The sequence below is a fragment of the Portunus trituberculatus genome, unplaced genomic scaffold (genome assembly GCF_017591435.1).
Source record: "Portunus trituberculatus isolate SZX2019 unplaced genomic scaffold, ASM1759143v1 PGA_scaffold_491__1_contigs__length_23224, whole genome shotgun sequence".
In the NCBI taxonomy this organism is placed as follows: domain Eukaryota; kingdom Metazoa; phylum Arthropoda; class Malacostraca; order Decapoda; family Portunidae; genus Portunus; species Portunus trituberculatus.
Window position 1 is genome coordinate 1 of NW_025541659.1, and position 23,224 is coordinate 23,224.

Here is a 23,224-nt window from a genome sequence, read left to right on the forward strand (position 1 = left end):
CAAAATGCGAGTCACACTCGTGAGCGAGACATCGTATCACACTACTACTACTACTACTCGCAGCAGCGCCTCATCATCTGTCACCATGACTGGCCGCGGCAAGGAGGCAAGGGACTTGGAAAGGGAGGAGCCAAGCGTCACCGTAAGGTTTTGCGTGACAACATCCAGGGCATCACCAAGCCCGCTATCCGTCGGTTGGCTCGCCGAGGCGGCGTCAAGCGCATCTCCGGTCTCATCTACGAGGAGACTCGTGGGTGCTAAAGGTGTTCCTCGAGAACGTCATCAGGGATGCCGTCACCTACACCGAGCACGCCAAGCGCAAGACCGTCACTGCCATGGACGTCGTCTACGCCCTCAAGCGTCAGGGACGTACCCTCTACGGATTTGGCGGTTAAATCTGGTGTCTGGAATTTGGTGTCAACAACAGCAACTGCAAAAGCACCATAAGAAAAGAGTCAACATATCCCGGACCTTTTATAGGTCCACACAAATGAAGAGAAGGAAAAGTTATAGACTAACACTACTAGGACTATGGTTGTTCCAAGTAAAAGTGTTGTCCCTACTCTTTACGTCATTATTACAATTTGTGTGTGTGTTTTTTTTTTTTTTTTTTTTTTTCCTTTTCTTTCTTTTTTCTTTTCCTTTCTTTCTATTTGTTTTCCTCTCTGTTTTATCACTCAAAGGTAAATCAAATGAAAGAGAAAGGATTATCAACTAAGTGATGTGAGGTCAGACACCAACCGCTGCTACAGGTGCTGTTTGTTTGTTTGTTTGTTAAGCTTCCGCCCATTAGTGGCGCAGGCAATTTTATTTCTTTATAGTGGTACCCATACAAGGAGGGAGGGTCCATATCAACACCGAAGCATCATCATCATCATCATCATCATCATCATCTTTGGTGTAGCCACCTAGATAGAACCTGGGTACCGCGGTGACATGTAGGTAGGTAGGTACCTTTCATTAAATCCCCCTCGCCGACTGACATACCTTCAAAACGGTGTGTGGTGTGATTCTTTCGAGCCGACGCGTGAACGTCTGTCTGTCTGCCCGATCCCACGTCCACCACCTTATCCACTATGGTCTGACCGCTTACTTGTATGGAGATCTTTTAGGTTTTTTTTTTTTTTTTTTGTTCCTGCCGGGAATTTTCCGGCCTGCAGCGCTGTCACACTCCAATACGCACACCTTAAAGAAAAAAAAAAAAAAAAAAAAGTTGGAGAGTTTCTGTTTATCTTTAAATATATTTTGCATTGTTTTTGCAAACAAACACAGCAATACTTGACATCGTTTGATCCGCGCGCCCTCCCCTCTCGGGGATGACCGCCGAGTGAGATCACAGGTCAAAGTGAAAGCGTTAATCCATGGGTCACTCACTCACTCCCTCCCTGTCCCTACCTACCACCTACCAGCCAGGAGGGAAGCAAGAGAGGGGACACTTGCACGCACCAATACGCACCTTAAGTCAGGTAGGTACTTAATACTTGGTAATTGAACGGTGTTGTATTATATACATTGTGATGCTCTAAAAGAAAAAGAAAAAAAAAAAAAGAAAAAGAAAAGGCAAGTTGGAGTAAGCTTCTTGTTTATCTTTGAACATATTTCGCATTGTTTGTTTTTGTTTTTGCAAACACAGCAATACTTGACAACGTTTAATCCGCATCTCTTGGATGACTGCCGAGTGAGATCACAGGTCAAAGTGACCGACCGCGTTAATTGATCCCTGTCCCGCTAGCTACCTACCAGCCAGGAGGGAAGCAAGAGAGCAAGACAGAGAGGGGCGTGTGCGGGAAGCAAGGTCCTCATTGACACACGGGCCCTAATCCCATAATTTGCTCAGCGCAAGGCGTTTTTTTTTTTTTTTTTTTTTTTTTGCAGCGCTGCAGGCCGGAACAAAAAAATAAAGAGAAAAAAATTCTACCATTAGCATTTCTATCATTCATTATCAAAAAAATATATACCATCATTATTATTAATATCATGGTTAACACTATAGTCTATTCAATTCTCTAGATGTGTCAATGTGTGGCTCCGAAGAGGAGCCGGATGTATATACTTGTTGGTGATGATATTGAGGAGGAGAGGATTTACTTCTTCTCGGTCTTCTTGGGAAGGAGCACAGCCTGAATGTTTGGCAGCACGCCACCCTGTGCAATGGTGACCCCGGAGAGGAGCTTGTTAAGTTCCTCGTCGTTCCGGATGGCCAGCTGCAGGTGACGCGGGATGATGCGAGTCTTCTTGTTGTCGCGGGCGGCGTTGCCGGCAAGCTCGAGGACTTCGGCGGCCAGGTACTCCATGACCGCTGCAAGGTACACGGGGGCGCCAGCCCCCACTCGCTCGGCGTAGTTGCCCTTCCTCAGGAGGCGATGAATCCTGCCGACCGGGAACTGGAGTCCAGCACGGCTGGAACGGGACTTTGACTTTCCCTTCACCTTTCCTCCTTTGCCGCGTCCGGACATGGCGAGTAGTGGTGGTAGTAGTAGGTGGGATTAACAAGTAGTAGTGGTAGTATTATTAGCAAGTAACACTCCGTCAGCTGCGGGAGCGAGTCGGTGTGTTGTGCGTTATCTGTTCTTCGGCGGGCTCGTTTCCTCTATATAAAAGGAAGATCGGATCAGCGCGTAACACGTAACGCCCAACCGGGAGGCTGGCTCTCGCGGCGACTCGCGATCCTGAGCAGGATTGCTTACATAAATGGCACTCTTCAAGTCGGGTGCAACACAACACACAACTCTTCGCAAGTTGAACGACGCCGTTACTACCATGCCTCCCAAAGCATCAGGAAAGGCTGCCAAGAAGGCTGGCAAGGCTCAGAAGGCCATAGCCAAAGGGGACAAGAAGAAGAAGCGGAGGAGGAAGGAAAGCTACTCCATCTACATCTACAAGGTGCTCAAGCAGGTCCACCCCGACACTGGCGTGTCCTCCAAGGCTATGTCAATCATGAACTCTTTCGTGAACGACATTTTCGAGCGCATCGCTGCCGAGGCATCCCGCCTGGCACACTACAACAAGCGCTCCACCATCACCAGCCGGGAGATCCAGACTGCCGTCCGTCTCCTTCTGCCCGGCGAACTGGCAAAGCACGCCGTCTCTGAGGGCACCAAGGCTGTCACCAAGTACACCTCCTCCAAGTAAACTGACTGTCAGTCAGCTAGAAGGGGGGAAAGAAGAAAAAAGAGCAACTGCTGTCTCAGACAGTATTCAAACCCTACCCGGCTCCATAGGAGCCACACCTGAATCCAAAAAAAAAGGAGACACAATATAGACAAGTGTGGATGGTGGTCGCCGCTGGTGCACCAGAGCCGGATGGATGGATGGATATGGATGAGCTAGATGGCTGGCTCGTCATTAATGAGGCTCGCAACCGGGTCAGAGCAAAGAGATCCATCATCCACTGCACAACAGCAGCACCCGTAGTAGTAGTAGTATGATGATGGTGATGATTAAGCGTACGTACGATACTAATCACGGCAGGCAGGCTTTGGAGGGTGGGTGCATTCATGCTCTTCTTCTTCTTCTTGATTAATGATGATGCCTCCTATTTCAGTAACATAACGTTTTTCATCACACAAAGCTCAGGAAGCACACATTTATTATAGCTTGTAACATGAATCTTCGCTCCTTTTTTTTTTTTTTTTTTTTTTTATTTATTTCTTTCTTTTCTTGACTGAATTGCAGTGAATCAATCAATCAATATATCTACAAATCAGACTGGAGGGGAAAGCAGTCATTCTCCATCGGCCACCGACATACTACTGATCAGAAACATGCACATGGAATATCGGATCCTAGACACAGAGAGGAAGGTTGAAAAAAAAAAAAAAAAAAAAAAAAAAAAAAAAAAGAGAGAGAGAGAGAGAGAGAGAGAGAGAGAGAGAGAGAGAGAGAGAGAGAGAGAGAGAGAGAGAGAGAGAGAGAGAGAGAGAGAGAGAGAGAGAGAGAGAGAGAGAGAGAGAGAAAAAAAAAAAAAGTCTTCTAATCAGGAAATCGCTCGACCATACGGATCAAAGCCAACCCATTCATGGTCTATGTAATATTATTCTCTTTAGATAAAGCACCTTTGGCCCTGAAGAGGGCCTAGATATTGTTTGTTGTTGCTTGCTTGCCTTGGATGACACACTTATTAGGCACGCTCGCCACGGATTCGACGAGCCAGCTGGATGTCCTTGGGCATGATAGTGACACGCTTGGCGTGGATGGCGCACAGGTTAGTGTCTTCAAAGAGACCCACGAGATAAGCCTCGGAAGCTTCCTGGAGGGCCATGACAGCGGAGGACTGGAAGCGGAGGTCAGTCTTGAAATCCTGGGCAATTTCACGCACCAAGCGCTGGAAAGGCAGCTTCCTGATAAGCAGTTCGGTGCTCTTCTGATAACGGCGGATCTCACGGAGGGCCACGGTTCCTGGCCTGTAACGGTGGGGCTTCTTGACACCTCCAGTGGCAGGAGCAGATTTGCGAGCTGCCTTCGTGGCAAGCTGCTTGCGGGGCGCCTTGCCACCGGTGGACTTGCGGGCCGTTTGCTTAGTACGTGCCATGGTGAGTAAGTAAGTTACTGCCGCTCGGAACGAACAGTTGGGCGAGTTGAGCGCTTAGGCTGGCACTTCTTTAAATACGGTTTGCCGGGGCCCAACCTTGCCTTACGATTGGACGGGAATGACGTAAGAGTGTTCGACAACCACAGAAAACTCCCACCCCCCCTCCTAACCATAACAACATGTCATGGGTAACTCAAAGAAATTGAGGCAGGCGAGAGGGAGAGAAAAGAGGAAGGAAAGAGAAAGAAAAACACAACAAAAAAATAAAATAAAATAAAAAAAATTTTAAAAAACGCACGCACACACACACACACACGCACACACACACACACGCACACACACACACACACACACACACACACACACACACACACACACACACACACACACACACACACACACACACACACACACACACACACACACACACACACACACACGAGAGAGAGAGAGAGAGAGAGAGAGAGAGAGAGAGAGAGAGAGAGAGAGAGAGAGAGAGAGAGAGAGAGAGATTACATTCTCATATAAGGAAAGGATATAATGTAAATTTATCATAGATATATGTATGTACAGTACGTGGTTTATGAAGAATTGTTACGCGAAAAGTTTTTTTATTTTCAATATTCATTTAGTTAGGAAAAGGAGTGGTGAGTGACCTGACACGGCGAAATCCCTGAGACATCTTGGCTACAACAATGCTCTCTCTCTCTCTCTCTCTCTCTCTCTCTCTCTCTCTCTCTCTCTCTCTCTCTCTCTCTCTCTCTCTCTCTCTCTCTCTCTCTCTCTCTCTCTCTCTCTCTCTCTCTCTCTCTCACACACACACACACACACACACACACACACACACACACACACACACACACACACACACACACACACACTGGCCGGGTGGAGATATTTGGGTGTGTCTCCTTTCACGTGTAGCCCCTGTTCACCTAGCAGTGAGTAGGTACGGGATGTAAATCGAGGAGTTGTGACCTTGTTGTCCCGGTGTGTGGTGTGTGCCTGGTCTCAGGCCTATCCGAAGATCGGAAATAATGAGCTCTGAGCTCGTTCCGTAGGGTAACGTCTGGCTGTCTCGTCAGAGACTGCAGCAGATCAAACAGTGAAACACACACACGGCCCGGTAGCTCAGGGGTTAGAGCGCTGGCTTCACAAGCCAGAGGACCGGGGTTCGATTCCCCGGCCGGGTGGAGATATTTGGGTGTGTCTCCTTTCACGTGTAGCCCCTGTTCACCTAGCAGTGAGTAGGTACGGGATGTAAATCGAGGAGTTGTGACCTTGTTGTCCCGGTGTGTGGTGTGTGCCTGGTCTCAGACCTATCCGAAGATCGGAAATAATGAGTTCTGAGCTCGTTCCGTAGGGTAACGTCTGGCTGTCTCGTCAGAGACTGCAGCAGATCAAACAGTGAATTACAGTGTAACACACACACAGAGAGAGAGAGAGAGAGAGAGAGAGAGAGAGAGAGAGAGAGGGACAGAAGGATCCCACCGACAATTCTAGACGATTTTTTTTTTTTTTTTTTTTTTTTTTTTTTTTTTTTTTTTTTTTTTTTTTTTTCCCGTTTACATGATTTTACCGGATATGTGCATAAATCGCAAAATTAGAAAATGGAGTGATTTTCGCGCGTCCCCCCCCCCATTATCGACCCCCAATTTGATTTGGCTAATTTGCATAAAATTTCCATAAATTAGCAGAAACATTGCATACATTAGCCCCTACCGAAAAAAAAAAAAAGTTGACAATTTCACAATATAATTATTTCAAATGCAAGGGCCACCAACATATAGCATGAAAATCCTAATATATACACAGACACACTTTAGCAACTACGATCCACAAAAAAAAAAAAAACATTATATTTTACATACAAAGAATATGATTTCTCAAATATACCTGAATGACATCAGCAAAGCAACCATTTTAGATTCTAAGGTCAAATTAGGATGGATGGATGATGTAAAGATAGCAATCGATCATTTCATTCACCAAATACCCACTGCAACATGGCCAAGACAAATTGTTAATCAGATTATTATAGTGTGAAGATCACTTAGACGTTGCCATTTTTGGGAATTTCCCGGCCTGCGGCGTTGCTGGGCAAATTAAGGGATTAGAGCCTATGTGTCAATGATAACCTTGCTCCCCACACACCATGGATTAACACGGTCACTTTGACCTGTGACCTCACTCGGTCACCCAGAAGGATGTGACAACGCTCGGAGGAAACGTTGTCAAGCATTGTTGTTGCGTTTGCAAAACCAATGCAAAATTTATTTAAAATAAACACAAATTCCTCTAACTTGCCTCTTTAGAGCATCACAATGTATATGTACTACAACACCATTCAGTTAAAAAGTATTAAGTACCTGCCTTGGGGCGCGTATTGGTACACGTGTGACAGCGCCGCAGGCAGGAAAAACGCCAACGCCTAAGTGATCTTCATAAAAATGGTCAGACTATAGTGTGCGTATTTATTAGCGTGTCGTGTGTCACGGTTAGTCTGACGGCTTGCGTCTTTCCTCCTCCCACAGCCGCTGCAGTGACTTTCTAGGTTTTTTTTTTTTTTTTTTTTTCCTTCTTCTTCAGACTTCAATGGTTAATATCCAAGCTCGACAGAGCACAGCACACGTCCGTGCAGGTGGTCATTCTTATCCCCTTCCCCCGGCACCAAGCTAGGCTAGCGGTTCGATGCAATTTCTCTATAGGAGAGAAAAAAAATGTCAGTTCGAGTCCTCTCCTATTCATGTGTGTTTAGAATACACAGTTTTGTCTGGTAATCCAGGCACGAGGTAGTACAAGAATAAATGGATGAATTAACAAAGAATAAAATAAGCAGGTAAAACAATATAAGAATAGACAAATCAAACCTTCTTCTTCTTCTTCTTCTTCTTCTTCTTCTTCTTATTATTATTATTATTATTATTATTATTATTATTATTATTATTATTATAATAATAATAATAATAATAATAAAAATAAATAAATAAATAGATAAATGAAAAATAATGGAATGCCAACAACATCTGGTGTTCCCAGGCGGTCACCCATCCAAGTACTAACCGGACCCAACGTTGCTTAACTTCGCTGATCGGACGAGAAGCGGTGTGTTCAACGTGGTGTGGTCGTTGGCACTCGATGTGAGATTTTAGGCCCCTTTAAATTCTTCCTGGCTTGCCCTACTATACTCCGTATACCCTGTGAATCAAGTCCTTTCTAGGTGTTTCTTGGTTTAATATCGTTTCCCTATTGGATTAATCTCTGTCAGTCAGTCTGTCTGTCTGTCTGTCTGTCTGTCTGTCTGTCTGTCTGTCTGTCTGTCTGTCTCATTCTTCTTCTTCTTCTTCTTCTTCTTCTTCTTCTTCTTCTTCTTATTATTATTATTATTATTATTATTATTATTATTATTATTATTCTGACACAGACTCAGTCTGCCTCCTCTGTGGCTGGCTGGCTGGTTGGCTTGTTGCTCGCTGCATGCATGCCGCTGGCTGGAAAATCTGGCACCTCCTCCGACTCGATATTATTTGGTTTTACGCCGTTTTCTTGCTTGCCTCTCGGTTGTACGTCTCGGATGCGTGGTCCGAGGGTCAACGACGAGACGGAGACCGTGTTCGTATGACCCAGCGATGTTGGATCAAGTGGGAAAAACAGGAAATATTGTTACCCTACTACAACCGGGAAGGCACCTGCTCCATATATATATTACCGCGAGGCAAAAATGCGAGTCACACTCGTGAGCGAGACATCGTATCGTACTACTACTACTACTACTCGCAGCAGCGCCTCATCATCTGTCACCATGACTGGCCGCGGCAAGGGAGGCAAGGGACTTGGAAAGGGAGGAGCCAAGCGTCACCGTAAGGTTTTGCGTGACAACATCCAGGGCATCACCAAGCCCGCTATCCGTCGGTTGGCTCGCCGAGGCGGCGTCAAGCGCATCTCCGGTCTCATCTACGAGGAGACTCGTGGGGTGCTAAAGGTGTTCCTCGAGAACGTCATCAGGGATGCCGTCACCTACACCGAGCACGCCAAGCGCAAGACCGTCACTGCCATGGACGTCGTCTACGCCCTCAAGCGTCAGGGACGTACCCTCTACGGATTTGGCGGTTAAATCTGGTGTCTGGAATTTGGTGTCAACAACAGCAACTGCAAAAGCACCATAAGAAAAGAGTCAACATATCCCGGACCTTTTATAGGTCCACACAAATGAAGAGAAGGAAAAGTTATAGACTAACACTACTAGGACTATGGTTGTTCCAAGTAAAAGTGTTGTCCCTACTCTTTACGTCATTATTACAATTTGTGTGTGTGTTTTTTTTTTTTTTTTTTTTTTCCTTTTCTTTCTTTTTTCTTTTCCTTTCTTTCTATTTGTTTTCCTCTCTGTTTTATCACTCGCCAAAGGTAAATCAAATGAAAGAGAAAGGATTATCAACTAAGTGATGTGAGGTCAGACACCAACCGCTGCTACAGGTGCTGTTTGTTTGTTTGTTTGTTAAGCTTCCGCCCATTAGTGGCGCAGGCAATTTTATTTCTTTATAGTGGTACCCATACAAGGAGGGAGGGTCCATATCAACACCGAAGCGCATCATCATCATCATCATCATCATCATCATCTTTGGTGTAGCCACCTAGATAGAACCTGGGTACCGCGGTGACATGTAGGTAGGTAGGTACCTTTCATTAAATCCCCCTCGCCGACTGACATACCTTCAAAACGGTGTGTGGTGTGATTCTTTCGAGCCGACGCGTGAACGTCTGTCTGTCTGCCCGATCCCACGTCCACCACCTTATCCACTATGGTCTGACCGCTTACTTGTATGGAGATCTTTTAGGTTTTTTTTTTTTTTTTTTTGTTCCTGCCGGGAATTTTCCGGCCTGCAGCGCTGTCACACTCCAATACGCACACCTTAAAGAAAAAAAAAAAAAAAAAAAGTTGGAGAGTTTCTGTTTATCTTTAAATATATTTTGCATTGTTTTTGCAAACAAACACAGCAATACTTGACATCGTTTGATCCGCGCGCCCTCCCCTCTCGGGGATGACCGCCGAGTGAGATCACAGGTCAAAGTGAAAGCGTTAATCCATGGGTCACTCACTCACTCCCTCCCTCCCTGTCCCTACCTACCACCTACCAGCCAGGAGGGAAGCAAGAGAGGGGGGACACTTGCACGCACCAATACGCACCTTAAGTCAGGTAGGTACTTAATACTTGGTAATTGAACAGGTGTTGTATTATATACATTGTGATGCTCTAAAAGAAAAAGAAAAGAAAAAAAAGAAAAAGAAAAGGCAAGTTGGAGTAAGCTTCTTGTTTATCTTTGAACATATTTCGCATTGTTTGTTTGTTTGTTTTTGCAAACACAGCAATACTTGACAACGTTTAATCCGCATCTCTTGGATGACTGCCGAGTGAGATCACAGGTCAAAGTGACCGACCGCGTTAATTGATCCCTGTCCCGCTAGCTACCTACCAGCTAGGAGGGAAGCAAGAGAGCAAGACAGAGAGAGGGGCGTGTGCGGGAAGCAAGGTCCTCATTGACACACGGGCCCTAATCCCATAATTTGCTCAGCGCAAGGCGTTTTTTTTTTTTCTTTTTTATTTTTTTTGCAGCGCTGCAGGCCGGAACAAAAAAAAAAATAAAGAGAAAAAAAAATTCTACCAATAGCATTTCTATCATTCATTATCAAAAAAATATATACCATCATTATTATTAATATCATGGTTAACACTATAGTCTATTCAATTCTCTAGATGTGTCAATGTGTGGCTCCGAAGAGGAGCCGGATGTATATACTTGTTGGTGATGATATTGAGGAGGAGAGGGATTTACTTCTTCTCGGTCTTCTTGGGAAGGAGCACAGCCTGAATGTTTGGCAGCACGCCACCTTGTGCAATGGTGACCCCGGAGAGGAGCTTGTTAAGTTCCTCGTCGTTCCGGATGGCCAGCTGCAGGTGACGCGGGATGATGCGAGTCTTCTTGTTGTCGCGGGCGGCGTTGCCGGCAAGCTCGAGGACTTCGGCGGCCAGGTACTCCATGACCGCTGCAAGGTACACGGGGGCGCCAGCCCCCACTCGCTCGGCGTAGTTGCCCTTCCTCAGGAGGCGATGAATCCTGCCGACCGGGAACTGGAGTCCAGCACGGCTGGAACGGGACTTTGACTTTCCCTTCACCTTTCCTCCTTTGCCGCGTCCGGACATGGCGAGTAGTGGTGGTAGTAGTAGGTGGGATTAACAAGTAGTAGTGGTAGTATTATTAGCAAGTAACACTCCGTCAGCTGCGGGAGCGAGTCGGTGTGTTGTGCGTTATCTGTTCTTCGGCGGGCTCGTTTCCTCTATATAAAAGGAAGATCGGATCAGCGCGTAACACGTAACGCCCAACCGGGAGGCTGGCTCTCGCGGCGACTCGCGATCCTCCGAGCAGGATTGCTTACATAAATGGCACTCTTCAAGTCGGGTGCAACACAACACACAACTCTTCGCAAGTTGAACGACGCCGTTACTACCATGCCTCCCAAAGCATCAGGAAAGGCTGCCAAGAAGGCTGGCAAGGCTCAGAAGGCCATAGCCAAAGGGGACAAGAAGAAGAAGCGGAGGAGGAAGGAAAGCTACTCCATCTACATCTACAAGGTGCTCAAGCAGGTCCACCCCGACACTGGCGTGTCCTCCAAGGCTATGTCAATCATGAACTCTTTCGTGAACGACATTTTCGAGCGCATCGCTGCCGAGGCATCCCGCCTGGCACACTACAACAAGCGCTCCACCATCACCAGCCGGGAGATCCAGACTGCCGTCCGTCTCCTTCTGCCCGGCGAACTGGCAAAGCACGCCGTCTCTGAGGGCACCAAGGCTGTCACCAAGTACACCTCCTCCAAGTAAACTGACTGTCAGTCAGCTAGAAGGGGGGAAAGAAGAAAAAAGAGCAACTGCTGTCTCAGACAGTATTCAAACCCTACCCGGCTCCATAGGAGCCACACCTGAATCCAAAAAAAAAGGAGACACAATATAGACAAGTGTGGATGGTGGTCGCCGCTGGTGCACCAGAGCCGGATGGATGGATGGATATGGATGAGCTAGATGGCTGGCTCGTCATTAATGAGGCTCGCAACCGGGTCAGAGCAAAGAGATCCATCATCCACTGCACAACAGCAGCACCCGTAGTAGTAGTAGTATGATGATGGTGATGATTAAGCGTACGTACGATACTAATCACGGCAGGCAGGCTTTGGAGGGTGGGTGCATTCATGCTCTTCTTCTTCTTCTTGATTAATGATGATGCCTCCTATTTCAGTAACATAACGTTTTTCATCACACAAAGCTCAGGAAGCACACATTTATTATAGCTTGTAACATGAATCTTCGCTCCTTTTTTTTTTTTTTTTTTTTTTTTTTTTATTTCTTTCTTTCTTTTCTTGACTGAATTGCAGTGAATCAATCAATCAATATATCTACAAATCAGACTGGAGGGGAAAGCAGTCATTCTCCATCGGCCACCGACATACTACTGATCAGAAACATGCACATGGAATATCGGATCCTAGACACAGAGAGGAAGGTTGAAGAAAAAGAAAAAAAAAAAAAAAAAAAAGAGAGAGAGAGAGAGAGAGAGAGAGAGAGAGAGAGAGAGAGAGAGAGAGAGAGAGAGAGAGAGAGAGAGAGAGAGAGAGAGAGAGAGAGAGAGAGAGAGAGAGAGAGAGAGAAAAAAAAAAAAAGTCTTCTAATCAGGAAATCGCTCGACCATACGGATCAAAGCCAACCCATTCATGGTCTATGTAATATTATTCTCTTTAGATAAAGCACCTTTGGCCCTGAAGAGGGCCTAGATATTGTTTGTTGTTGCTTGCTTGCCTTGGATGACACACTTATTAGGCACGCTCGCCACGGATTCGACGAGCCAGCTGGATGTCCTTGGGCATGATAGTGACACGCTTGGCGTGGATGGCGCACAGGTTAGTGTCTTCAAAGAGACCCACGAGATAAGCCTCGGAAGCTTCCTGGAGGGCCATGACAGCGGAGGACTGGAAGCGGAGGTCAGTCTTGAAATCCTGGGCAATTTCACGCACCAAGCGCTGGAAAGGCAGCTTCCTGATAAGCAGTTCGGTGCTCTTCTGATAACGGCGGATCTCACGGAGGGCCACGGTTCCTGGCCTGTAACGGTGGGGCTTCTTGACACCTCCAGTGGCAGGAGCAGATTTGCGAGCTGCCTTCGTGGCAAGCTGCTTGCGGGGCGCCTTGCCACCGGTGGACTTGCGGGCCGTTTGCTTAGTACGTGCCATGGTGAGTAAGTAAGTTACTGCCGCTCGGAACGAACAGTTGGGCGAGTTGAGCGCTTAGGCTGGCACTTCTTTAAATACGGTTTGCCGGGGCCCAACCTTGCCTTACGATTGGACGGGAATGACGTAAGAGTGTTCGACAACCACAGAAAACTCCCCCCCTCCTAACCATAACAACATGTCATGGGTAACTCAAAGAAATTGAGGCAGGCGAGAGGGAGAGAAAAGAGGAAGGAAAGAGAGAAAGAAAACACAAAAAAAAAATAAAATAAAATAAAAATTTTCACACACACACACACACACACACACACACACACACACACACACACACACACACACACACACACACACACACACACACAACACACACAAACACACAAACACACACACACACACACACACACACACACACACACACACACACACACACACACACACACACACACACACACACACACACACACACACACACACACACACACACACACACACACACACAGAGAGAGAGAGAGAGAGAGAGAGAGAGAGAGAGAGAGAGAGAGAGAGAGAGAGAGAGAGAGAGAGAGAGAGAGAGAGAGAGAGAGAGAGAGAGAGAGAGAGAGAGAGAGATTACATTCTCATATAAGGAAAGGATATAATGTAAATTTATCATAGATATATGTATGTACAGTACGTGGTTTATGAAGAATTGTTACGCGAAAAGTTTTTTTATTTTCAATATTCATTTAGTTAGGAAAAGGAGTGGTGAGTGACCTGACACGGCGAAATCCCTGAGACATCTTGGCTACAACAATGCTCTCTCTCTCTCTCTCTCTCTCTCTCTCTCTCTCTCTCTCTCTCTCTCTCTCTCTCTCTCTCTCTCTCTCTCTCTCTCTCTCTCTCTCTCTCTCTCTCTCTCTCTCTCTCTCTCTCTCTCTCTCTCTCTCTCTCTCACACACACACACACACACACACACACACACACACACACACACACACACACACACACACACACTGGCCGGGTGGAGATATTTGGGTGTGTCTCCTTTCACGTGTAGCCCCTGTTCACCTAGCAGTGAGTAGGTACGGGATGTAAATCGAGGAGTTGTGACCTTGTTGTCCCGGTGTGTGGTGTGTGCCTGGTCTCAGGCCTATCCGAAGATCGGAAATAATGAGCTCTGAGCTCGTTCCGTAGGGTAACGTCTGGCTGTCTCGTCAGAGACTGCAGCAGATCAAACAGTGAAACACACACACGGCCCGGTAGCTCAGGGGTTAGAGCGCTGGCTTCACAAGCCAGAGGACCGGGGTTCGATTCCCCGGCCGGGTGGAGATATTTGGGTGTGTCTCCTTTCACGTGTAGCCCCTGTTCACCTAGCAGTGAGTAGGTACGGGATGTAAATCGAGGAGTTGTGACCTTGTTGTCCCGGTGTGTGGTGTGTGCCTGGTCTCAGACCTATCCGAAGATCGGAAATAATGAGTTCTGAGCTCGTTCCGTAGGGTAACGTCTGGCTGTCTCGTCAGAGACTGCAGCAGATCAAACAGTGAATTACACACACACACACACACACAGAGAGAGAGAGAGAGAGAGAGAGAGAGAGAGAGAGAGAGAGGGACAGAAGGATCCCACCGACAATTCTAGACGATTTTTTTTTTTTTTTTTTTTTTTTTTTTTTTTTTCCCGTTTACATGATTTTACCGGATATGTGCATAAATCGCAAAATTAGAAAATGGAGTGATTTTCGCGCGTCCCCCCCCCCCATTATCGACCCCCAATTTGATTTGGCTAATTTGCATAAAATTTCCATAAATTAGCAGAAACATTGCATACATTAGCCCCTACCGAAAAAAAAAAAAAGTTGACAATTTCACAATATAATTATTTCAAATGCAAGGGCCACCAACATATAGCATGAAAATCCTAATATATACACAGACACACTTTAGCAACTACGATCCACAAAAAAAAAAAAAACATTATATTTTACATACAAAGAATATGATTTCTCAAATATACCTGAATGACATCAGCAAAGCAACCATTTTAGATTCTAAGGTCAAATTAGGATGGATGGATGATGTAAAGATAGCAATCGATCATTTCATTCACCAAATACCCACTGCAACATGGCCAAGACAAATTGTTAATCAGATTATTATAGTGTGAAGATCACTTAGACGTTGCCATTTTTGGGAATTTCCCGGCCTGCGGCGTTGCTGGGCAAATTAAGGGATTAGAGCCTATGTGTCAATGATAACCTTGCTCCCCACACACCATGGATTAACACGGTCACTTTGACCTGTGACCTCACTCGGTCACCCAGAAGGATGTGACAACGCTCGGAGGAAACGTTGTCAAGCATTGTTGTTGCGTTTGCAAAACCAATGCAAAATTTATTTAAAAATAAACACAAATTCCTCTAACTTGCCTCTTTAGAGCATCACAATGTATATGTACTACAACACCATTCAGTTAAAAAGTATTAAGTACCTGACTTGGGGCGCGTATTGGTACACGTGTGACAGCGCCGCAGGCAGGAAAATCCCCAAAAACGCCAACGCCTAAGTGATCTTCATAAAAATGGTCAGACTATAGTGTGCGTATTTATTAGCGTGTCGTGTGTCACGGTTAGTCTGACGGCTTGCGTCTTTCCTCCTCCCACAGCCGCTGCAGTGACTTTCTAGGTTTTTTTTTTTTTTTTTTTCCTTCTTCTTCAGACTTCAATGGTTAATATCCAAGCTCGACAGAGCACAGCACACGTCCGTGCAGGTGGTCATTCTTATCCCCTTCCCCCGGCACCAAGCTAGGCTAGCGGTTCGATGCAATTTCTCTATAGGAGAGAAAAAAAAAAATGTCAGTTCGAGTCCTCTCCTATTCATGTGTGTTTAGAATACACAGTTTTGTCTGGTAATCCAGGCACGAGGTAGTACAAGAATAAATGGATGAATTAACAAAGAATAAAATAAGCAGGTAAAACAATATAAGAATAGACAAATCAAACCTTCTTCTTCTTCTTCTTCTTCTTCTTCTTCTTATTCTTTATTATTATTATTATTATTATTATTATTATTATTATTATTATTATAATAATAATAATAATAATAAAAAATAAATAAATAAATAGATAAATGAAAAATAATGGAATGCCAACAACATCTGGTGTTCCCAGGCGGTCACCCATCCAAGTACTAACCGGACCCAACGTTGCTTAACTTCGCTGATCGGACGAGAAGCGGTGTGTTCAACGTGGTGTGGTCGTTGGCACTCGATGTGAGATTTTAGGCCCCTTTAAATTCTTCCTGGCTTGCCCTACTATACTCCGTATACCCTGTGAATCAAGTCCTTTCTAGGTGTTTCTTGGTTTAATATCGTTTCCCTATTGGATTAATCTCTCTCTCTGTCTGTCTGTCTGTCTGTCTGTCTGTCTGTCTGTCTGTCTGTCTGTCTCTCTCATTCTTCTTCTTCTTCTTCTTCTTCTTCTTCTTCTTCTTCTTCTTCTTCTTATTATTATTATTATTATTATTATTATTATTATTCTGACACAGACTCAGTCTGCCTCCTCTGTGGCTGGCTGGCTGGTTGGCTTGTTGCTCGCTGCATGCATGCCGCTGGCTGGAAAATCTGGCACCTCCTCCGACTCGATATTATTTGGTTTTACGCCGTTTTCTTGCTTGCCTCTCGGTTGTACGTCTCGGATGCGTGGTCCGAGGGTCAACGACGAGACGGAGACCGTGTTCGTATGACCCAGCGATGTTGGATCAAGTGGGAAAAACAGGAAATATTGTTACCCTACTACAACCGGGAAGGCACCTGCTCCATATATATATTACCGCGAGGCAAAAATGCGAGTCACACTCGTGAGCGAGACATCGTATCACTACTACTACTACTACTCGCAGCAGCGCCTCATCATCTGTCACCATGACTGGCCGCGGCAAGGAGGCAAGGGACTTGGAAAGGGAGGAGCCAAGCGTCACCGTAAGGTTTTGCGTGACAACATCCAGGGCATCACCAAGCCCGCTATCCGTCGGTTGGCTCGCCGAGGCGGCGTCAAGCGCATCTCCGGTCTCATCTACGAGGAGACTCGTGGGGTGCTAAAGGTGTTCCTCGAGAACGTCATCAGGGATGCCGTCACCTACACCGAGCACGCCAAGCGCAAGACCGTCACTGCCATGGACGTCGTCTACGCCCTCAAGCGTCAGGGACGTACCCTCTACGGATTTGGCGGTTAAATCTGGTGTCTGGAATTTGGTGTCAACAACAGCAACTGCAAAAGCACCATAAGAAAAGAGTCAACATATCCCGGACCTTTTATAGGTCCACACAAATGAAGAGAAGGAAAAAGTTATAGACTAACACTACTAGGACTATGGTTGTTCCAAGTAAAAGTGTTGTCCCTACTCTTTACGTCATTATTACAATTTGTGTGTGTGTTTTTTTTTTTTTTTTTTTTTTTTTTTTTTTTCCTTTTCTTTCTTTTCCTTTCTTTCTATTTGTTTTCCTCTCTGTTTTATCACTCAAAGGTAAATCAAATGAAAGAGAAAGGATTATCAACTAAGTGATGTGAGGTCAGACACCAACCGCTGCTACAGGTGCTGTTTGTTTGTTTGTTTGTTAAGCTTCCGCCCATTAGTGGCGCAGGCAATTTTATTTCTTTATAGTGGTACCCATACAAGGAGGGAGGGTCCATATCAACACCGAAGCGCATCATCATCATCATCATCATCATCATCATCTTTGGTGTAGCCACCTAGATAGAACCTGGGTACCGCGGTGACATGTAGGTAGGTAGGTACCTTTCATTAAATCCCCCTCGCCGACTGACATACCTTCAAAACGGTGTGTGGTGTGATTCTTTCGAGCCGACGCGTGAACGTCTGTCTGTCTGCCCGATCCCACGTCCACCACCTTATCCACTATGGTCTGACCGCTTACTTGTATGGAGATCTTTTAGGTTTTTTTTTTTTTTTTTTGTTCCTGCCGGGAATTTTCCGGCCTGCAGCGCTGTCACACTCCAATACGCACACCTTAAAGAAAAAAAAAAAAAAAAAAAAGTTGGAGAGTTTCTGTTTATCTTTAAATATATTTTGCATTGTTTTTGCAAACAAACACAGCAATACTTGACATCGTTTGATCCGCGCGCCCTCCCCTCTCGGGGATGACCGCCGAGTGAGATCACAGGTCAAAGTGAAAGCGTTAATCCATGGGTCACTCACTCACTCCCTCCCTGTCCCTACCTACCACCTACCAGCCAGGAGGGAAGCAAGAGAGGGGGGACACTTGCACGCACCAATACGCACCTTAAGTCAGGTAGGTACTTAATACTTGGTAATTGAACGGTGTTGTATTATATACATTGTGATGCTCTAAAAGAAAAAGAAAAGAAAAAAAAAGAAAAAGAAAAGGCAAGTTGGAGTAAGCTTCTTGTTTATCTTTGAACATATTTCGCATTGTTTGTTTGTTTTTGCAAACACAGCAATACTTGACAACGTTTAATCCGCATCTCTTGGATGACTGCCGAGTGAGATCACAGGTCAAAGTGACCGACCGCGTTAATTGATCCCTGTCCCGCTAGCTACCTACCAGCCAGGAGGGAAGCAAGAGAGCAAGACAGAGAGAGGGGCGTGTGCGGGAAGCAAGGTCCTCATTGACACACGGGCCCTAATCCCATAATTTGCTCAGCGCAAGGCGTTTTTTTTTTTTTTTTTTTTTTTTTTTTTTGCAGCGCTGCAGGCCGGAACAAAAAAAAATAAAGAGAAAAAAAAATTCTACCATTAGCATTTCTATCATTCATTATCAAAAAAATATATACCATCATTATTATTAATATCATGGTTAACACTATAGTCTATTCAATTCTCTAGATGTGTCAATGTGTGGCTCCGAAGAGGAGCCGGATGTATATACTTGTTGGTGATGATATTGAGGAGGAGAGGGATTTACTTCTTCTCGGTCTTCTTGGGAAGGAGCACAGCCTGAATGTTTGGCAGCACGCCACCCTGTGCAATGGTGACCCCGGAGAGGAGCTTGTTAAGTTCCTCGTCGTTCCGGATGGCCAGCTGCAGGTGACGCGGGATGATGCGAGTCTTCTTGTTGTCGCGGGCGGCGTTGCCGGCAAGCTCGAGGACTTCGGCGGCCAGGTACTCCATGACCGCTGCAAGGTACACGGGGGCGCCAGCCCCCACTCGCTCGGCGTAGTTGCCCTTCCTCAGGAGGCGATGAATCCTGCCGACCGGGAACTGGAGTCCAGCACGGCTGGAACGGGACTTTGACTTTCCCTTCACCTTTCCTCCTTTGCCGCGTCCGGACATGGCGAGTAGTGGTGGTAGTAGTAGGTGGGATTAACAAGTAGTAGTGGTAGTATTATTAGCAAGTAACACTCCGTCAGCTGCGGGAGCGAGTCGGTGTGTTGTGCGTTATCTGTTCTTCGGCGGGCTCGTTTCCTCTATATAAAAGGAAGATCGGATCAGCGCGTAACACGTAACGCCCAACCGGGAGGCTGGCTCTCGCGGCGACTCGCGATCCTGAGCAGGATTGCTTACATAAATGGCACTCTTCAAGTCGGGTGCAACACAACACACAACTCTTCGCAAGTTGAACGACGCCGTTACTACCATGCCTCCCAAAGCATCAGGAAAGGCTGCCAAGAAGGCTGGCAAGGCTCAGAAGGCCATAGCCAAAGGGGACAAGAAGAAGAAGCGGAGGAGGAAGGAAAGCTACTCCATCTACATCTACAAGGTGCTCAAGCAGGTCCACCCCGACACTGGCGTGTCCTCCAAGGCTATGTCAATCATGAACTCTTTCGTGAACGACATTTTCGAGCGCATCGCTGCCGAGGCATCCCGCCTGGCACACTACAACAAGCGCTCCACCATCACCAGCCGGGAGATCCAGACTGCCGTCCGTCTCCTTCTGCCCGGCGAACTGGCAAAGCACGCCGTCTCTGAGGGCACCAAGGCTGTCACCAAGTACACCTCCTCCAAGTAAACTGACTGTCAGTCAGCTAGAAGGGGGGAAAGAAGAAAAAAGAGCAACTGCTGTCTCAGACAGTATTCAAACCCTACCCGGCTCCATAGGAGCCACACCTGAATCCAAAAAAAAAGGAGACACAATATAGACAAGTGTGGATGGTGGTCGCCGCTGGTGCACCAGAGCCGGATGGATGGATGGATATGGATGAGCTAGATGGCTGGCTCGTCATTAATGAGGCTCGCAACCGGGTCAGAGCAAAGAGATCCATCATCCACTGCACAACAGCAGCACCCGTAGTAGTAGTAGTATGATGATGGTGATGATTAAGCGTACGTACGATACTAATCACGGCAGGCAGGCTTTGGAGGGTGGGTGCATTCATGCTCTTCTTCTTCTTCTTGATTAATGATGATGCCTCCTATTTCAGTAACATAACGTTTTTCATCACACAAAGCTCAGGAAGCACACATTTATTATAGCTTGTAACATGAATCTTCGCTCCTTTTTTTTTTTTTTTTTTTTTTATTTCTTTCTTTCTTTTCTTGACTGAATTGCAGTGAATCAATCAATCAATATATCTACAAATCAGACTGGAGGGGAAAGCAGTCATTCTCCATCGGCCACCGACATACTACTGATCAGAAACATGCACATGGAATATCGGATCCTAGACACAGAGAGGAAGGTTGAAGAAAAAAAAAAAAAAAAAAAAAGAGAGAGAGAGAGAGAGAGAGAGAGAGAGAGAGAGAGAGAGAGAGAGAGAGAGAGAGAGAGAGAGAGAGAGAGAGAGAGAGAGAGAGAGAGAGAGAGAGAGAGAGAGAGAGAGAGAGAGAGAAAAAAAAAAAAAGTCTTCTAATCAGGAAATCGCTCGACCATACGGATCAAAGCCAACCCATTCATGGTCTATGTAATATTATTCTCTTTAGATAAAGCACCTTTGGCCCTGAAGAGGGCCTAGATATTGTTTGTTGTTGCTTGCTTGCCTTGGATGACACACTTATTAGGCACGCTCGCCACGGATTCGACGAGCCAGCTGGATGTCCTTGGGCATGATAGTGACACGCTTGGCGTGGATGGCGCACAGGTTAGTGTCTTCAAAGAGACCCACGAGATAAGCCTCGGAAGCTTCCTGGAGGGCCATGACAGCGGAGGACTGGAAGCGGAGGTCAGTCTTGAAATCCTGGGCAATTTCACGCACCAAGCGCTGGAAAGGCAGCTTCCTGATAAGCAGTTCGGTGCTCTTCTGATAACGGCGGATCTCACGGAGGGCCACGGTTCCTGGCCTGTAACGGTGGGGCTTCTTGACACCTCCAGTGGCAGGAGCAGATTTGCGAGCTGCCTTCGTGGCAAGCTGCTTGCGGGGCGCCTTGCCACCGGTGGACTTGCGGGCCGTTTGCTTAGTACGTGCCATGGTGAGTAAGTAAGTTACTGCCGCTCGGAACGAACAGTTGGGCGAGTTGAGCGCTTAGGCTGGCACTTCTTTAAATACGGTTTGCCGGGGCCCAACCTTGCCTTACGATTGGACGGGAATGACGTAAGAGTGTTCGACAACCACAGAAAACTCCCCCCCTCCTAACCATAACAACATGTCATGGGTAACTCAAAGAAATTGAGGCAGGCGAGAGGGAGAGAAAAGAGGAAGGAAAGAGAGAAAAAAACACACAAAAAAAAATAAAATAAAAATTTAAAAAACACACACACACACACACACACACACACACACACACACACACACACACACACACACACACACACACACACACACACACACACACACACACACACACACACACACACACACACACACACACACACACACACACACACACACACACACACACACACACACACACACACACACACACACACACACACACACACACACACACACACACAGACAGAGAGAGAGAGAGAGAGAGAGAGAGAGAGAGAGAGAGAGAGAGAGAGAGAGAGAGAGAGAGAGAGAGAGAGAGAGAGAGAGAGAGAGAGAGAGAGAGAGAGAGAGAGATTACATTCTCATATAAGGAAAGGATATAATGTAAATTTATCATAGATATATGTATGTACAGTACGTGGTTTATGAAGAATTGTTACGCGAAAAGTTTTTTTATTTTCAATATTCATTTAGTTAGGAAAAGGAGTGGTGAGTGACCTGACACGGCGAAATCCCTGAGACATCTTGGCTACAACAAACTCTCTCTCTCTCTCTCTCTCTCTCTCTCTCTCTCTCTCTCTCTCTCTCTCTCTCTCTCTCTCTCTCTCTCTCTCTCTCTCTCTCTCTCTCACACACACACACACACACACACACACACACACACACACACACACACACACACACACACACACACTGGCCGGGTGGAGATATTTGGGTGTGTCTCCTTTCACGTGTAGCCCCTGTTCACCTAGCAGTGAGTAGGTACGGGATGTAAATCGAGGAGTTGTGACCTTGTTGTCCCGGTGTGTGGTGTGTGCCTGGTCTCAGGCCTATCCGAAGATCGGAAATAATGAGCTCTGAGCTCGTTCCGTAGGGTAACGTCTGGCTGTCTCGTCAGAGACTGCAGCAGATCAAACAGTGAAACACACACACGGCCCGGTAGCTCAGGGGTTAGAGCGCTGGCTTCACAAGCCAGAGGACCGGGGTTCGATTCCCCGGCCGGGTGGAGATATTTGGGTGTGTCTCCTTTCACGTGTAGCCCCTGTTCACCTAGCAGTGAGTAGGTACGGGATGTAAATCGAGGAGTTGTGACCTTGTTGTCCCGGTGTGTGGTGTGTGCCTGGTCTCAGACCTATCCGAAGATCGGAAATAATGAGTTCTGAGCTCGTTCCGTAGGGTAACGTCTGGCTGTCTCGTCAGAGACTGCAGCAGATCAAACAGTGAATTACAGTGTACACACACACACACACAGAGAGAGAGAGAGAGAGAGAGAGAGAGAGAGAGAGAGAGAGGGACAGAAGGATCCCACCGACAATTCTAGACGATTTTTTTTTTTTTTTTTTTTTTTTTTTTTTTTTTTCCCGTTTACATGATTTTACCGGATATGTGCATAAATCGCAAAATTAGAAAATGGAGTGATTTTCGCGCGTCCCCTCCCCCATTATCGACCCCCAATTTGATTTGGCTAATTTGCATAAAATTTCCATAAATTAGCAGAAACATTGCATACATTAGCCCCTACCGAAAAAAAAAAAAAGTTGACAATTTCACAATATAATTATTTCAAATGCAAGGGCCACCAACATATAGCATGAAAATCCTAATATATACACAGACACACTTTAGCAACTACGATCCACAAAAAAAAAAAAACATTATATTTTACATACAAAGAATATGATTTCTCAAATATACCTGAATGACATCAGCAAAGCAACCATTTTAGATTCTAAGGTCAAATTAGGATGGATGGATGATGTAAAGATAGCAATCGATCATTTCATTCACCAAATACCCACTGCAACATGGCCAAGACAA

General features: G+C 46.0%; 7 protein-coding genes, 2 non-coding genes and 2 pseudogenes across 9 annotated transcripts; 4 read left to right on the top strand and 7 right to left on the bottom strand.

Annotated features, from left to right (window-relative positions):
• The first annotated feature begins 85 nt into the window (after positions 1-85).
• Positions 86-444, top strand: LOC123500814 (annotated as a pseudogene).
• A 1,476-nt stretch (positions 445-1,920) lies between these two features.
• LOC123500811 (histone H2A) lies at positions 1,921-2,593 on the bottom strand. Its single transcript, XM_045249415.1, has one exon. It carries the CDS (start codon positions 2,454-2,456, stop codon positions 2,085-2,087), a length of 372 nt encoding a protein of 123 aa, XP_045105350.1. The 5' UTR covers positions 2,457-2,593; the 3' UTR covers positions 1,921-2,084.
• Positions 2,594-2,676: 83 nt separating this feature from the next.
• LOC123500809 (histone H2B-like) lies at positions 2,677-3,159 on the top strand. Its single transcript, XM_045249413.1, has one exon. It carries the CDS (start codon positions 2,692-2,694, stop codon positions 3,130-3,132), a length of 441 nt encoding a protein of 146 aa, XP_045105348.1. The 5' UTR covers positions 2,677-2,691; the 3' UTR covers positions 3,133-3,159.
• Positions 3,160-4,064: 905 nt separating this feature from the next.
• Positions 4,065-12,931, bottom strand: LOC123500808. The gene is made up of 6 exons (XM_045249412.1): positions 12,404-12,931; positions 11,482-11,507; positions 11,301-11,365; positions 10,419-10,645; positions 8,549-8,680; positions 4,065-4,584 (listed from the first exon to the last, which is right to left on the bottom strand). Exons 1-6 carry the CDS (start codon positions 12,804-12,806, stop codon positions 4,121-4,123), a joined length of 1,317 nt encoding a protein of 438 aa, XP_045105347.1. The 5' UTR covers positions 12,807-12,931; the 3' UTR covers positions 4,065-4,120.
• LOC123500818 lies at positions 7,546-7,664 on the bottom strand. The gene has a single exon (XR_006673467.1). It is a non-coding gene; the product is annotated as a 5S ribosomal RNA (ribosomal RNA).
• On the top strand, positions 8,284-8,694 carry LOC123500810 (histone H4). Its single transcript, XM_045249414.1, has one exon. It carries the CDS (start codon positions 8,334-8,336, stop codon positions 8,643-8,645), a length of 312 nt encoding a protein of 103 aa, XP_045105349.1. The 5' UTR covers positions 8,284-8,333; the 3' UTR covers positions 8,646-8,694.
• On the bottom strand, positions 10,196-10,861 carry LOC123500813 (histone H2A). Its single transcript, XM_045249417.1, has one exon. The coding sequence runs from the start codon at positions 10,729-10,731 to the stop codon at positions 10,360-10,362; it is 372 nt and encodes a 123-aa protein (XP_045105352.1). The 5' UTR covers positions 10,732-10,861; the 3' UTR covers positions 10,196-10,359.
• A 2,993-nt stretch (positions 12,932-15,924) lies between the features above and the next one.
• On the bottom strand, positions 15,925-16,043 carry LOC123500819. The gene has a single exon (XR_006673468.1). It is a non-coding gene; the product is annotated as a 5S ribosomal RNA (ribosomal RNA).
• Positions 16,044-16,680: 637 nt separating this feature from the next.
• LOC123500815 lies at positions 16,681-17,061 on the top strand (annotated as a pseudogene).
• A 1,493-nt stretch (positions 17,062-18,554) lies between these two features.
• On the bottom strand, positions 18,555-19,226 carry LOC123500816 (histone H2A). Its single transcript, XM_045249418.1, has one exon. It carries the CDS (start codon positions 19,089-19,091, stop codon positions 18,720-18,722), a length of 372 nt encoding a protein of 123 aa, XP_045105353.1. The 5' UTR covers positions 19,092-19,226; the 3' UTR covers positions 18,555-18,719.
• A 1,470-nt stretch (positions 19,227-20,696) lies between these two features.
• LOC123500817 (histone H3) lies at positions 20,697-21,285 on the bottom strand. Its single transcript, XM_045249419.1, has one exon. It carries the CDS (start codon positions 21,161-21,163, stop codon positions 20,753-20,755), a length of 411 nt encoding a protein of 136 aa, XP_045105354.1. The 5' UTR covers positions 21,164-21,285; the 3' UTR covers positions 20,697-20,752.
• Between the last annotated feature and the right edge of the window lie 1,939 nt (positions 21,286-23,224).

Coding starts and splice junctions, on each gene's coding strand:
- LOC123500811 (XM_045249415.1), bottom strand. CDS start 2,456: ATGTCCGGACGCGGCAAAGGAGGAAAGGTGAAGGGAAAGTCAAAGTCC.
- LOC123500809 (XM_045249413.1), top strand. CDS start 2,692: ATGGCACTCTTCAAGTCGGGTGCAACACAACACACAACTCTTCGCAAG.
- LOC123500810 (XM_045249414.1), top strand. CDS start 8,334: ATGACTGGCCGCGGCAAGGGAGGCAAGGGACTTGGAAAGGGAGGAGCC.
- LOC123500813 (XM_045249417.1), bottom strand. CDS start 10,731: ATGTCCGGACGCGGCAAAGGAGGAAAGGTGAAGGGAAAGTCAAAGTCC.
- LOC123500808 (XM_045249412.1), bottom strand. CDS start 12,806: ATGGCACGTACTAAGCAAACGGCCCGCAAGTCCACCGGTGGCAAGGCG. Junction 11,508..12,403: donor TCGTCGAATCCGTGGCGAGC/GTGCCTAATAAG, acceptor TTTTGGATTCAG/GTGTGGCTCCTATGGAGCCG. Junction 11,366..11,481: donor CTCCTATGGAGCCGGGTAGG/GTTTGAATACTG, acceptor TGGTGCCCTCAG/AGACGGCGTGCTTTGCCAGT.
- LOC123500816 (XM_045249418.1), bottom strand. CDS start 19,091: ATGTCCGGACGCGGCAAAGGAGGAAAGGTGAAGGGAAAGTCAAAGTCC.
- LOC123500817 (XM_045249419.1), bottom strand. CDS start 21,163: ATGGCACGTACTAAGCAAACGGCCCGCAAGTCCACCGGTGGCAAGGCG.